The sequence below is a fragment of the Anomaloglossus baeobatrachus genome, chromosome 2, assembly GCF_048569485.1.
Source record: "Anomaloglossus baeobatrachus isolate aAnoBae1 chromosome 2, aAnoBae1.hap1, whole genome shotgun sequence".
Lineage (NCBI taxonomy): Eukaryota > Metazoa > Chordata > Amphibia > Anura > Aromobatidae > Anomaloglossus > Anomaloglossus baeobatrachus.
Window position 1 is genome coordinate 38,532,467 of NC_134354.1, and position 14,068 is coordinate 38,546,534.

Consider the following 14,068-nt stretch of genomic DNA (forward strand, 5'->3'; position numbering starts at 1 on the left):
CTCACACCTCCATATCAATACCCTAAAAAGGTGAGTATTTATACCAGAAGGAAGTGGATAAAACAGAATAGCTGAGACAGGTTAAGAAGGAATGCCTTAAAAGACAAAAGAACAAAAAGAACCCTTGGAGCACGAGTACAAGGGAAATCTGCACAGCTAATAGGAAAGTAAAGCAGGTCCAACCAGCGCAGGTGCGGTAATCTTTCAGAGTGTCCAGAATTATCTGAAGAAAATTCCGTTTTCTAGTGTGCACAGGGCCTTAGACGGACCCCATTTTTTTTTTATTTTTTCTTTAAACCACTTTTTCTAAATCTGGGGGTCATCTTATACGCCGGAAAATATGGCAAGTATAATTATGGAAGTAGAGAAAAAAAATAAAAAAAAAAATAATATATATATATATATATATATATACATACACCCATAGGGGTGCTAAAATAAACAAAAACAAAAATGTACCTACCTGACCCATCATGCCTTTGCAAGAAGATGGTCGGCTCTGGGACAAAGGCTGTAGTATAGAGATGTGCGGTGTGTGGCGGTAGAAGAGAGAATTTATTTTTCCCTTTTCATTTTAGCAGCATTATGAGCCTATTTTTATTTCTCCTTAGTGGACAACTTTTGTAATACCAGAGTGGCATTACTGTTTCCGAAGAGTTTTTCTTCATTTGGTAAAAAAAAAATCATCATTGATTTATAGAATTTATATTTAGGGTCGCATTACACAGAACAGAAGGGTTCTCCTCTACGTCACAACCGTACAGGACCACACAATATTAATGAAAGAAAAAAAAAAACAAAGTCATTTTCAGTAAATTATTTTCTTTTTTTTTTTTGTACAAATTGACATTTTGACATTTCACATGAAAAAAAAAAAAAAAATCATCATATCAATAAATGAGTATATTAAGGCCAAGAGCTACCGTAACATAAGGGCATCGCGGCTTAGGAGTTACATAGAATCACGGCAATTTTACATTTACCAGGTAACGGCTTTCTTTTCACTGACTAATTCCCCATAGGGTGAATCCCCGGAAGTAGGGAGAAGAGCCAAATATACTGGGGTAATGGCCCCTTCATCTGGGGACTTGGTGGCTTTGGGACCTGCCATATCGGTCCTCACCCACCCCGGGCAGCAGGCGTTGAGGATAATGCCCTCTCCTTTCCTGGTCTCCTTTAGTTTTCGCGCGTGAATCCTGGACATCACCGTGACCCCAACTTTGGACATCCCATAAGCAGTGTTTGGCCAGCCCTTCTCTTGATGGACCCCATTCTTTGCATCTTCTACGAACTTCTCCATCAGTTTTGTCAGCTCGTCCTCCGTGATCGTGTCACTGCGGAATTTCTCCTGAAGTTCGGGGCTGCATTTGGCGAGAGCGGAGACGCTGACCATACTGGATACGTTGACGACTCTTCCTGTATGAGCAAAATACATGGTTTTATTTGCAAAGAGCCAAGACAAACCCATTCCCTGCTTGAGCTAATGTCACAATGTTACTTCGGGATAGCGAGGGTATCCTATGCTGTCCCTTATGCCAGGGGACCCTAGGCTATCACTCACCTCTGGATTACTCTTAATGGTGGGGATGCTGGAGTCCCATGCTTTACTATACCCCTGAGAAATTCTATTATAATACTCCCCCCTCCCCCAGGGAGGGACAGGGCAGGAGTGGAATGGTAAACAGACAAAGTACAGACAAGAGAAAACCTAAAAACACAGGAATAGACAAAGACTCAGGAGAAAAACAAGAGCAGGCGGGTGGCAACTAAAAAAAAAAAAACAAAACAGAAAAAAAAACGACAATCATGGTACCTGCGGGGGGGGGGGGGGGGGGGGGTCATGGGAAGGCACAACCCAATATCAAAGATCTAGGTTTGGAGAGAGGACACGCAGAGGTGGGGTGGGATTCGAGGAGATACATTATCTGTAATTTTGTAGTTTAACAATCATAATGTATTGTATTATATGATTGTATGTTTTTGTTATTAAAAACTAAAAGGTTACAAAAAAAAAACAAAAACAAAAAAAAACGACAAAGGTTAAACTCCACAAAAACACAGCAACAGGCATAATACCAGATAGACTGGGGAGGAGTGGTGATCCAGACTACGGCTAAGTTCACACAGGGCATCTTTTTCTGCGTTTTTGAGGTCCCAGAGATGCACTAAAATGCATGCATTTCCTTCTCCCAGAAAATTCTATGAGATTTCGATTATGCTGTCCACACTGGGCATCTCGGCTGCGTTTTTTCAAGATGCAGCATGTCAATTCTTTTTGCGCTTTTACCGCGTTTTTGACTTAAAAAAATGCATGGGCAAAATGCGGTAACAACACAATGCGTTTTGGAAGCGTTTTTGATGCATTTTTAGATGCACTGCCAAAAAAAGATGCCGCGTGTGAACATAGCCTAACTAAGAAACTATAGCTGGCATAGGTGAAAGGATCCAGCCTGCATAAAAGAGCAGAGCAGATGTGATTGGCTCTCCCACAACATGTGATCAAGAAACAGAAATTAACTCTTGCTAGCCTGCCTATGAACTACCAGTTTGTCGGTCGACGCTGTGCGCCGATTACTGACTTCAGAAGGAGTTGTCAGATGGAGTGTCAGAATCAGTAGTCTGAACAGAACCCGATAGCGCCATGACAGACTGCAAAGTTTATGAAAATCTCCATGTGACAGCCATAATGGAAAAAAAAGGGGCTGGCTTAGCTAATGAAAGGAGATAGAAAGCCAGTTCTCTTGAAGGGGAACATGACAACACTGAAAAGGGAGGAGATGCTCGGCTGTGGAAGTGATCATCAGACTATTGCTGACATGGAGAGGTGGAGTTTCATAATTAAAGTATATTAGTTTATTCAATTTCTATTTAAAACAACTTTTTAAAAGGAAAGGACACATTAAATAACCCCCGACCATAGTTATATACTTACCATTTGGTTTAATAAGTGGAAGCAGCTCCCTCGAAACGTCTTTTGTGGCAAAGTAGTTGGTCTTCAGAGTGACTTCTGCTTGGGTGGCAAATGGGGCTGTGTCAGCAACTGGAAAAACAAGGCACGCTACACGTTATAGACACGAAAGAAGAATCATTGATCATATGTGATGGGGGAAAGGCCAACTATCTGATCTAGCAATCGAGGCGGGAACAAGCAAGATATTCATAGATCATCAAGTCAACCTGGTAACCCCATTAACCCTGGTAACGAAGGACAATGGCAAACCAATAAAGTATGTATAATGGGTTGTCCCAACCTAGAAGGTGAGAACTTGTTAATCACTGGGATCAACACTGATCCCGAGAAAAGGCCACGGAAATGTTGAGTTTCAATGGAGAGATGGCTGCATGTACACCAATCAGCTATCTACAACAGATAGGAAGTGTTGATGGCACATATGCGGCCATCTCTCCTTTCAATCTTGGCATTTCTGAGGCCCTCGGGAACGGTGGGAGTCCCAGCGATCTGCAAATTCCCAACTCGAGACACCTCCAATTAATGGTTCCAACTTTCAATAGAGCCCACAACATACGGCGGGGTTTCAATAAAGTTGCTTCACACATGACCATTACTTTTGCCACCAGATTGCACATGGTGACCGGAGGCAGCACAAAAACAATGCAGAGCACCCAACTCTACGGTCACCCTTCCTAACCCCCATTATTTGCCGGCTGTCTGTCCCTTTAATTACCAGCGTTTGCTCAGGGAGGTATCCAAATGGCTTCCTTTCAGACACTTGCCCCGATACGGCGGGTAAACCTCCATACCGGCCCCTCAGGACTGGTGTTCAGCCTACCACCTCCTCAGTAGATTAATTTCCCCAGCCCATGTTGGTTAACCATGAGTAAATGTAGCGCCAGCGTCCCTGCAGGGACGCCAAATTACTCACAGCCTGGCCGGGTTACTTCCTCCCTCACTACCCTGGGCTGTCCACATGTGCTCCTCCTCCTCCTCCCTCCTGGGGCCTTTGCACACAGCTCATGTATTCCGGCAGTGTACGTAGGTCATGCACGCACGCCTGCTCTCCTCTTAAAGGGCCAGTGCGCCTTTTGCCGGAAATGCCTCTCAGCCTGTGGCTGAGAGACAACAAGTATATAAGGCACCCTCCCATTAGGGGAGGTGCCTGCGCAAAGCTCCTAGGTAGTCTTCCATCCTGCTAGCTAGTTGTTAGATCCCTTAGTTCCCGTTACCTGTATATGTAAACTGTCGTGCCCACCATACCTGTCCATACCAGTCTGTCTGCCTGGCCATCCTGCCTGCACCCGTGTCCATACCTGAGTCAGTTTCCTTGTCCTGGGTGTCAGCTGCCACAGTCTCGGTCACTGCCCTGGGAGTGCTACCTCGCCCCTCCCACTAGAGGCTAAGCTCGGGCCCCCCCTGTGGTCCAGTGGATCCACTCCCACTCGCCACCTCAGCAACACAGGCAGTGGGCATTACGGTAAACTGGGAGACACACACACACACACACACACACACACACACACACACACACACTTGAAAAAAGTATTAGTACTCCGTGAACTTTTACACATTTTTTTCCAAGTCACGCCCACAAACTTGTGTATGTTATGTGATATACCAAAACTAGGTAGCAATTATTTCTGAGGTGTAAAATAAAATACCTGGCGTTCTAAAGATTCTAAAAATATAAATCTGAAAATTGCGATGTGCATTTGTATTGAGCCACCCTGAGTCAATCCATTTTAGGACCACCTTTCTCTGTCTTTTGGGGGGGGGGGGGGGGTGTCTGTCTCCCCAGCCTTGCACATTTAGAGGTGACATTTTTCCTCTTTGCACACTCGCTCAGCGAGATTGGATGGAGACGTCTGTGATCACAAATTTTCAAAGGAATTTTTGTCTGGACTGTGACACATGAATATGCTGTGATCTGAACCCTCCATTGTAGCTCTGGCAGGATATTTAGGGTCCTTGTCCTGTTGGAAGCTGAAAAATACACCCCAGTTTGAAGTCTTTTACAGCCTCTAACAGCTAACAGTTTTTCCTCCACGATTGTCTTGTATGTAGCTCCATCTCTGTTCCCAGCAACTCTGACCAGCTTCCCTGCCCCTGCTACAGAAAAGCCTGCCCACAGCAGGATGCGGCCACCACCATGTGTGACTGTGGGGATGGTGTTTTCAGGGTGATGTACAGTGTTCGTTTTCTGCCAAACATAGCCTTTTGCATTTAGGCCAAAATGTTCTACTTTGTTCACACCTGATCAGAGGACCTACATGCTCATTGTGTCCCCTACATGTTAATTTTCCAAACTGTAAACAGGACTTCTTATGGCTTCTTGCTTTCAAAAAATGTCTTTCTGCTTTCCACTCTTCCTTATTAGTCAGATTTGTGGAGTATACAACTAATAGTTGTCCTGTGGACAGATTCTCCCCCAGAGTGATCTATGCAGCTCCTCCAGGGACCATGGACCACTAGGATGCTTCACTAATAAGTCCTCTCCTTGCTTGGGGTGTCAGTTTAGGTGGACGTCCATATCATGGTAGGTTTCCAGTTGTGCTGTACTCCTTCCATTAGTGGATGACTGATGAACAGTGCTTTTTTTTTTTTTTTTAACCTAACCCTGCTTTACTCTTCTCCACTTTATCCCTGACCTGTCTGGTGTGTTCCTTGGTTTTCATGATTCTGTTTGATCACTAATGTTCTCACACAAACCTTTGAGGTCTTCAGAGCTGCTATAGTTACACTGAGAAGAATTCATAGACAGATGGACTCCTTTTATCAATTAGGAGACTTCTGGAGGAAATTGGTTCCTCAGGATTTGATTAGGGGTTTCAGACTATGGGGGTTGAATACAAATGCACGTCACAATTTTCAGATTTAGATGTTTAAGTTAAAAAAAAAAAACCCCACAGGTATTATTCTCTTTACCTTTCACATATACTGGCTCTTTAGTGTTGGTAGATCACATAAAATCCTAATACACCAACAAATTGCAATGTATTGTAATGTGGAAAAAAAAAAAAAGTGAAAAAGTTTACGGGGTATGAATACCTTTTCAAGGTATTGTGTATAATATAGATTTTATTTTTCTTACTCGAGCAGGTTATCATTACTTCCCATCTCACAGTAATTGCCGATAATGAGTTTATATCCTGTACTCCATATATATTGCCCTATAGACTCGTGTCGTGTCACACAGTAAGTCCCATAAAGATGGTATAAAGTTAAACTAACCCGGATAAAGACGCACTAGATTTATCAAACGGAATGGACCACTCTGGACAAAAAAAAAAAAATGCATTACCGCATAATTCAGGACACCCGCCATTCAGGAGACTGGGAAAGATGGATGACAACCGTTCAGGAAGCAGCAAATGGTGAAAGTCACCCAACTATAGCAAAGCCCTTTAAATAAAGTGAGTACTATAAAAAGAAAAAAAAAACAAACAAAAAAAAAACCCTCTATAATAAAAGTTAGGTAACTAAAAACATAAAATAGGTCTAAGAGAAAGCACATCTCAGCATGACGAGGCATTTCTGATGCTCCAAAAGCGGGTGGAGACTGGAACAACCTGAAGTCTTCACGCCAGGACCAAGGCTTGATCACCAGCCATTTATGAAACTACAACCCCCAGCATGCCCCAACAGCCGCACATTTGTTTTCACCATTTAAGCCAATAAAGTAAAGTGATCAATATTATAAAAGCCTTTGTTAGATGGGTGTCAATTACATGACCAAGATATGTTAGTCTGTGAAGGAACCTGGTAGCAAGTGATCAATCTCCCTTCAGCGCCACCACAGGACAAATGAAGTATTACACTATTTTCATTGAAAGCAATGACCTGTCCATGGACTGTATGGACCTGATGGTTTTCGGCGCGCCCCACCCCAGCCACGACGGCTCTCGGCGCGCCCCACCCCAGCCACGACGGCTCTCGGCGCGCCCCACCCCAGCCACGACGGCTCTCGGCGCGCCCCACCCCAGCACATCTTTAGGCCGGTTTCAGACGTCCGTGTTTAATCAGTTACCAGTCACACGCATGGTCATATGCATGTCACGCGTGTTGACATCCGTGTAACGGGCACCGGAGAAAACACGGGTCTGTGAAACAACAAGATGTCCCATATTTACCTGTTTTCTCCGACTCTGCTGCCTCCCGCTCCTGACCCCCGCTCGTTATATAATCATTGATTATTCACCGCACTCAGGACCTGAAAGCCGGAGCAGTGCAGGGACAGCATCACTGGGACAGGTGAGTATTTTGCAAGCACAGTGACATCCAAGAGGTCATCGGAGTTCCCAATGAACTCTGATGACCCCCGCACTACAGCTTCACAGATTCATCAGAGCTCATTGGGAACTGTGATAAGTCCCCGCGATGCTCTGGCTTCCAGGTTCTCACCACACACACACACACACACAGCTGTATACTCACCCAGCGATGCGGCCCCCGGCACAGAAGTCCCCAGCACTGCTCCCGCTTCCAGCTCCACAGAGCACTGACTATTCAGTGAGTATAATGAGTGGGGGTCAGGAGCAGGAGGCAGCAGCGCTAGATACAGGTACATATAGAAAATCTTTTTATTAAGAAGCCCCGTGTTTTCTCCGGTACGTGTCACACTGATGTCTCATCAGTGTGCGATCCGTGTGACACCCGTGCTAATGGCAAAAAAACCAGACATGCCTGCGTGTAGGGTCACACGTTCCGTGTTAAAACACAGGACGTATGAGTAACAGCAAAAACAGATGTGACACATACCTGAAACACGGACGTCTGAAACCGGCCTTACACTGGGGCTATATACCCACCCAGCAGATGTCGGATGGACCATTTGCATAGTAAACTCAGGCGCTATTCATTATCACGTGGCTCAAAAATTGCCCTGAAACGATCCGTGATCCCGGTGCACATACCTTTAAATGCGATTCCAGCGTTATTGACCAGCACGTCCAGGCCACCATACTTTTCCATCAGGAAATCCCGCAGGGAATGGATACTGGCCTGATCATTAATGTCCAGCTGATGGAAGAGCGGGGACAAGCCCTCGTTATTCAGGGCCTTAACAGCTTCTTCACCCAGTTTGGGGTTCCTGGCTGTCAGATACACGTCCCCCTGGAACTGATTACACAGGGCCCTGACCACAGCCAAACCAACCCCCTTATTGCCCCCTGTGACTACTGCAACCCGCACTCCCGCCATGCTGACAGCCCTGACTATCTGCAGAAGAAGAGGGAAGCAAATACAAAGTGCAGGACACAGCAGAGCTTCTTATTACTGGAGGAACTGGTGAAAAAAAGCAGCAGAACCCCTCCCTGCAAGGACTAATGTCTGCCTCCTGCCACAGACCTGTGCGACACTGCTGCCATCTAGCGGCCACAAAGGACAACTACACTGAGGGGTTACATAAGGGCTCATTCATTTTGTTTTCTCTCAGATGTGGAATAAATAAAAAAAATAGTCCAATTCCCGTCAGTGTTTGGTCAGTTTTTTACCATTCATTTCATCGTTTTTTCTGCATAAAAAAAAGGATGAACGTTTTTAAATCTTCTTGCATGGATGTCTAAGAAAATCCTAAAACCAACTAAAGTGATTTTCTCAATGATATAGTTCTAATTGCAAAGTGAAGAAACGGAAAGAAGAATTACCCCCCCCCCCAATAAAATATTATTCCTATTAAAAATGGTCTCCGTGCTCAGAGTTGAGGGATTTGTAGTTGTATAGCTTACTGCTTGTTGCATAGGTTACCGGCCACCTCCGCAGTCTATTAGGGGTGGGTGGACCCCTAGGTAAGGAGGGCAGCACTAACAAGCTGTTTCCAGAAGATCTTTTGGATTCGTATGTCCTCAGTGCCCCCTGCTCTGGTCCAATGCTGTTGTGGCGCCCCTGACCTGGTCAGGCACCACTGAGTACTGCACCCATGCTGGGGACAGTACAATACAGGTAATCCAGATGGCTGACAGGGGTGTGGAACACAGGCGCATAGTGATCAGGTCTCACACATGTACCTTTGAGAGGACCCCTGGGGACCCCAGGAGGGGGCAAGCCTTCACCTTCACTGGAATAGTGGAGGGGGTAGAGCCTCCATCTCCTCTCAAGGGGTGTGGTAGGAGAGTCTGGTTGCTAGGTGGCGTAGGCAAGAACAGGAGAGGAGGAGCAGTGAGCCAGTTGAGTGTAGAGTCCAGGGAGCTCGAGTGAGGAGCAGATCCCTGGAGCTGTGCAATCTGACAGCGTCCGCGCAGTGGCTATTGACGGGGGAGAACGGTCAACTAGGAGTGCTGCCTGAAAGCCAGCTTCAGCTAGGGAGTGCAACGGAGTGGGAAGTAAGGAGACTGCTAGAGAGCACCAGGCCCAACCGGGCGGCAGATCCCGAAGCGGGGATAGATTCAACTTTCTTCTGCTAAACCTGCCGGTGTGGGGCTCTTAAAGCCCACACCACAACACTACAAAAGCCGCAGCCACGTAACCACAAGTTAGGGCCCATAGGTCATAGGAGGCAAGAGGCTGGAGTGGCCTGGTCCGGGGAACAAGCACACGGCAAAACAAGAAGGGGAGAGAGGCTTGGAGCATCTTCCCTGGGTGACCCCCATAGGGACTCAAAGTCGGGGTTACCCCAAACCACCAAGGGCTAAGGAAGGCGAGTCAGTAGTCACCCTCATAAAGTCAGCCTGAAGGATACCTGGTTCCACCTGGTTCGTCCCAGCTACGCCCGGGCTACTCACCCTGCCATCAAATGTGAGTAAAAACCCTGAAAGACACTCTGCCTGTGTGGTCATTCTGCGACTTGTAGTACTACGCATCTACACCGGGCCCTGGGGCTTGCCTCACTCTCAGGAGGCTATTCCAACTAACTGCACACACCATCATCCCCAGGCGACCCTCAACCTGCAGTGGCGGTCCCTACTGGCCGCAATACTGAGAGTGGCGTCACGATCAAAACCGAAGATTCCCTACCTGTGACCAGCACCAGCTACGTGGAGTCCCTGAAGGTATGCACCGATACAACACCTGTGGGGCTTCACATCTGGCGTCACGAACAGGATAAGGACTAGACCTGTTAAGACAGGTGACCATGTGCCTAGGCGGTCCGCTTGAAAAATTGGAAGCGCCGCCATATTGCCACCATGAAAAGCGCGCTGAAAAAACAACAGCAGCCCGCGCTGGAAGAAGTTACCGCCCACGAAGAGGTGTGGCTACCCAGAGATCCCCTGCAGAGTTCTGACCTCGCTGATGAAGAAAGCGGAAGCGTCGAGAGACGGCGGAGCAGAGAAGAAGCCAGTAGCGTGCTAGAGGAAATGGAGTCCAGACGTGGATACCCAGAGCCGGGCTCTGCTGCCTGGTGGTGCCGGGAGCTTGCCATCTTCTGCGACCAGCTGGAGGCCAGGATTGTGCGACAGCTCAGGGAAGAACGCACGGAGCTCCTGGAGATGGCTGCGGCGGTGCGGACCTACGAGGAGGGAGCCGCGCGACGCATGCCAGACCGAGCGGCGACGACGCAGACCCCGATGCTGCCACAGATGGGTGAGTCGAGTGATGCCCCGGCCAGCGCAAGTGCCCCGACCCCTGCTGCCACGCCCGCGGTCCCAGAAGAGGCGCCCGGCGCGGCGCCACCGAGCCAGGCCGCAGCCACGCTAGATGCGGCCCGCCAAGCCCAGGCCGCTGCAGCGATGCCCCGCCTGTCCCGCAGGGCTCCGACCACCACGGCAGTGCTCATCCGTGCTGCAGGTGTGACGCTGACCCAGGCTGCCACCCTGCTGAACCCGGTCCGCCAAGACCCCAACGCAGCAGCGACGCTCGTCCGCGCCGCAAGTGATATGCTGAACCAGGCCGCAGCCCCGCCGGGTGCGGCCCGCCAAGCTCCGATCGCTGCAGCGACGTCCAGCCCAGCCTGCACAGAGCCCCCTGCAACAGCGACACTGATCCAGGCCGCCGCCATGCCAGGCGCGGCCCGCCAAGACCAGGCCGCCGCCATGCCAGGCGCGGCCCGCCAAGACCAGGCCGCCGCCATGCCAGGCGCGGCCCGCCAAGACCAGGCCGCCGCCATGCCAGGCGCGGCCCGCCAAGACCAGGCCGCCGCCATGCCAGGCGCGGCCCGCCAAGAAGAGAAGACTACCTCATCATTTACCCCGGCCTGCAAGGCCAGAGCAGACATTGCTCCCCAGTCCACGGAGGTCCCTGATAGGAAGCCTATGCTGGGAGAGGACTCCACCTACTGGCAGCTGAGGGCTGACATGGAGGCCAAGTTTCCGAAGTGGTTGGTGGATCAGTACGTGCGCCCCCCGCGCACCCCCAAGGAGATTCAGGCAATCCCTGCAGCCGCGCCAAAGAGTCCCCCACCTGGGCCTGCCGAAGAGCATCCCTCCCCGGCGCTGCCACCGACGGAGTGCCAAGAAGAACTAAGGGGGAGAGGAGGCCAGGAAGCAGAAGGGCTGACTCCGACGCCAACCGCAGCAGACCCCTACCCAGAGCCGGAGATGCTGCCCTATTCCCGCTGGGAGGAGGAAGACTTGACACCGTCAGCAGATGAAGATCAACCCAAAGACCTCACCTGGGAGCCCACAGGCATGAACCCAGCCCGCAAGACACGGCGCAGCAGAGCAAAGTATCCTCCAACACCACAGTCTCCAGAGCAGAGAGAGGTCACAGCCAGAGACCTGGAGGAGAAAAGGTGCCTAAGAAGGTCTAAAGCCCAGGCCAGAGGACCCCTTTACAGAGGAGTAGTAGAGGACTTCAACTTGAAAAGCGGATACGGCTTTATTGTAGTAAGAGGAATAAAAGAGGGCATATTTGTGAATCGGAGAGATGTTCAAGCCCACCTGCCCAGAGGACATTCAGGCAGAAATTTGAAAATTGGAGACGTAGTACAGTTCACCATGCATGAAGGCGAAAGAGGATTGTATGCGCTTGATGTAGCACCATGTCCCAAGCAAGAAAGAAAAGACAGAGATAAAGAACCAGATGTAGAAACAGACGAAGACCAAGAAAGGAAAGATAAAGAACCTACAGATGAAACAACCACAGACAAAGAACCTACAGAGGAAACAACCACAGACGACGACGGAGAGCAAGAAAGTCACAGGTGCCGGTGCCCTACATGCCCACGCCCTGGTGAAATGGAGGAGTAGAGTAGAGAGAAGTAAAGAAATACAGCAAGTTACCAGTTGAAGTTTTGACAAGTTTTGTTTGCAACGTTTAAGAAATGCGCCCACAAAAACTATTGTGAGAAAACCATAAACCTTAAGGCTATGAACTTGCTATAGCCACAAACTCTCGCAGTGTAAATAGTTACACCAGTGGCACCACCACCAGGGCCAGCCTGTTTAGGGGCTTGGCTCGTCTGCAACCAGGGGGGCCCGTCCGTAGAAAAGGGCCTTGGCTCACCTGCGACCAGAGAGCACGCCTGTTTATGGGGCCTTGGCTCACCACCACAAAGAGGGTACCTGGTCAGCACCAACAGTGGAGGCCGCCTCTGCATCCTGCCAGAAGAGGCTGAAGGCGCGGATCCACCAGGCCAGGTATACCCTGAAACCACCAGCCCATGCAAGCCGCCTCTACATCCTGCCAGAAGTGGCTGAAGCCGCGGCCAACGGGAGAGGAAGATTGGAGGAAAGGTCTGGGGAAACGGATGGCCCAGACCTGGTTACCAACAGAACCGGTGACCTACCTCCTGAGAGGGTTTTGGGTGGGTTAACGGACTTGTGGGTGGAGGGTGGTGATGTACGATAACTGGTGATCTTAAAATGTTTTACCATGTTTTAATGTTTTATGCATTTTAAAATGTTGTCTTGCAGCCCGAGGACGTGCTGGTGATAACTAAGGGGGAATGTGGCGCCCCTGACCTGGTCAGGCACCACTGAGTACTGCACCCATGCTGGGGACAGTACAATACAGGTAATCCAGATGGCTGACAGGGGTGTGGAACACAGGCGCATAGTGATCAGGTCTCACACATGTACCTTTGAGAGGACCCCTGGGGACCCCAGGAGGGGGCAAGCCTTCACCTTCACTGGAATAGTGGAGGGGGTAGAGCCTCCATCTCCTCTCAAGGGGTGTGGTGGAGAGTCTGGTTGCTAGGTGGCGTAGGCAAGAACAGGAGAGGAGGAGCAGTGAGCCAGTTGAGTGTAGAGTCCAGGGAGCTCGAGTGAGGAGCAGATCCCTGGAGCTGTGCAATCTGACAGCGTCCGCGCAGTGGCTATTGACGGGGGAGAACGGTCAACTAGGAGTGCTGCCTGAAAGCCAGCTTCAGCTAGGGAGTGCAACGGAGTGGGAAGTAAGGAGACTGCTAGAGAGCACCAGGCCCAACCGGGCGGCAGATCCCGAAGCGGGGATAGATTCAACTTTCTTCTGCTAAACCTGCCGGTGTGGGGCTCTTAAAGCCCACACCACAACACTACAAAAGCCGCAGCCACGTAACCACAAGTTAGGGCCCATAGGTCATAGGAGGCAAGAGGCTGGAGTGGCCTGGTCCGGGGAACAAGCACACGGCAAAACAAGAAGGGGAGAGAGGCTTGGAGCATCTTCCCTGGGTGACCCCCATAGGGACTCAAAGTCGGGGTTACCCCAAACCACCAAGGGCTAAGGAAGGCGAGTCAGTAGTCACCCTCATAAAGTCAGCCTGAAGGATACCTGGTTCCACCTGGTTCGTCCCAGCTACGCCCGGGTTACTCACCCTGCCATCAAATGTGAGTAAAAACCCTGAAAGACACTCTGCCTGTGTGGTCATTCTGCGACTTGTAGTACTACGCATCTACACCGGGCCCTGGGGCTTGCCTCACTCTCAGGAGGCTATTCCAACTAACTGCACACACCATCATCCCCAGGCGACCCTCAACCTGCAGTGGCGGTCCCTACTGGCCGCAATACTGAGAGTGGCGTCACGATCAAAACCGAAGATTCCCTACCTGTGACCAGCACCAGCTACGTGGAGTCCCTGAAGGTATGCACCGATACAACACCTGTGGGGCTTCACACTGTCTCTGTACCGCCCCGCTCTCGGCAGCCGAGCTGCTCGGATCCGGTCCTTCTGTGGGTGGCTCGAGGGTCTCCGGACCCGGGGGACTCACGGTCACTTCAAATGAAAAGGGGGGTGATGGGATGGTGGATGTAGGACGTATA

At 49.8% G+C, this 14,068-nt stretch overlaps 1 protein-coding gene across 1 annotated transcript; it reads right to left on the bottom strand.

Annotated features, from left to right (window-relative positions):
• Positions 1–689: 689 nt before the first annotated feature.
• On the bottom strand, positions 690–8,253 carry LOC142282240 (carbonyl reductase [NADPH] 1-like). Its single transcript, XM_075332952.1, has 3 exons — positions 7,870–8,253; positions 2,933–3,040; positions 690–1,416 (listed from the first exon to the last, which is right to left on the bottom strand). Exons 1-3 carry the CDS (start codon positions 8,153–8,155, stop codon positions 980–982), a joined length of 831 nt encoding a protein of 276 aa, XP_075189067.1. The 5' UTR covers positions 8,156–8,253; the 3' UTR covers positions 690–979.
• Positions 8,254–14,068: the final 5,815 nt, after the last annotated feature.

Excerpts from the sequence above, each read along its gene's own strand:
- LOC142282240 (XM_075332952.1), bottom strand. The coding sequence starts at position 8,155 with ATGGCGGGAGTGCGGGTTGCAGTAGTCACAGGGGGCAATAAGGGGGTT. Across the intron at positions 3,041-7,869 it reads CGCTGGAATCGCATTTAAAG|TTGCTGACACAGCCCCATTT; the intron begins GTATGTGCACCG and ends TTGTTTTTCCAG. Across the intron at positions 1,417-2,932 it reads TCCACTTATTAAACCAAATG|GAAGAGTCGTCAACGTATCC; the intron begins GTAAGTATATAA and ends TTGCTCATACAG.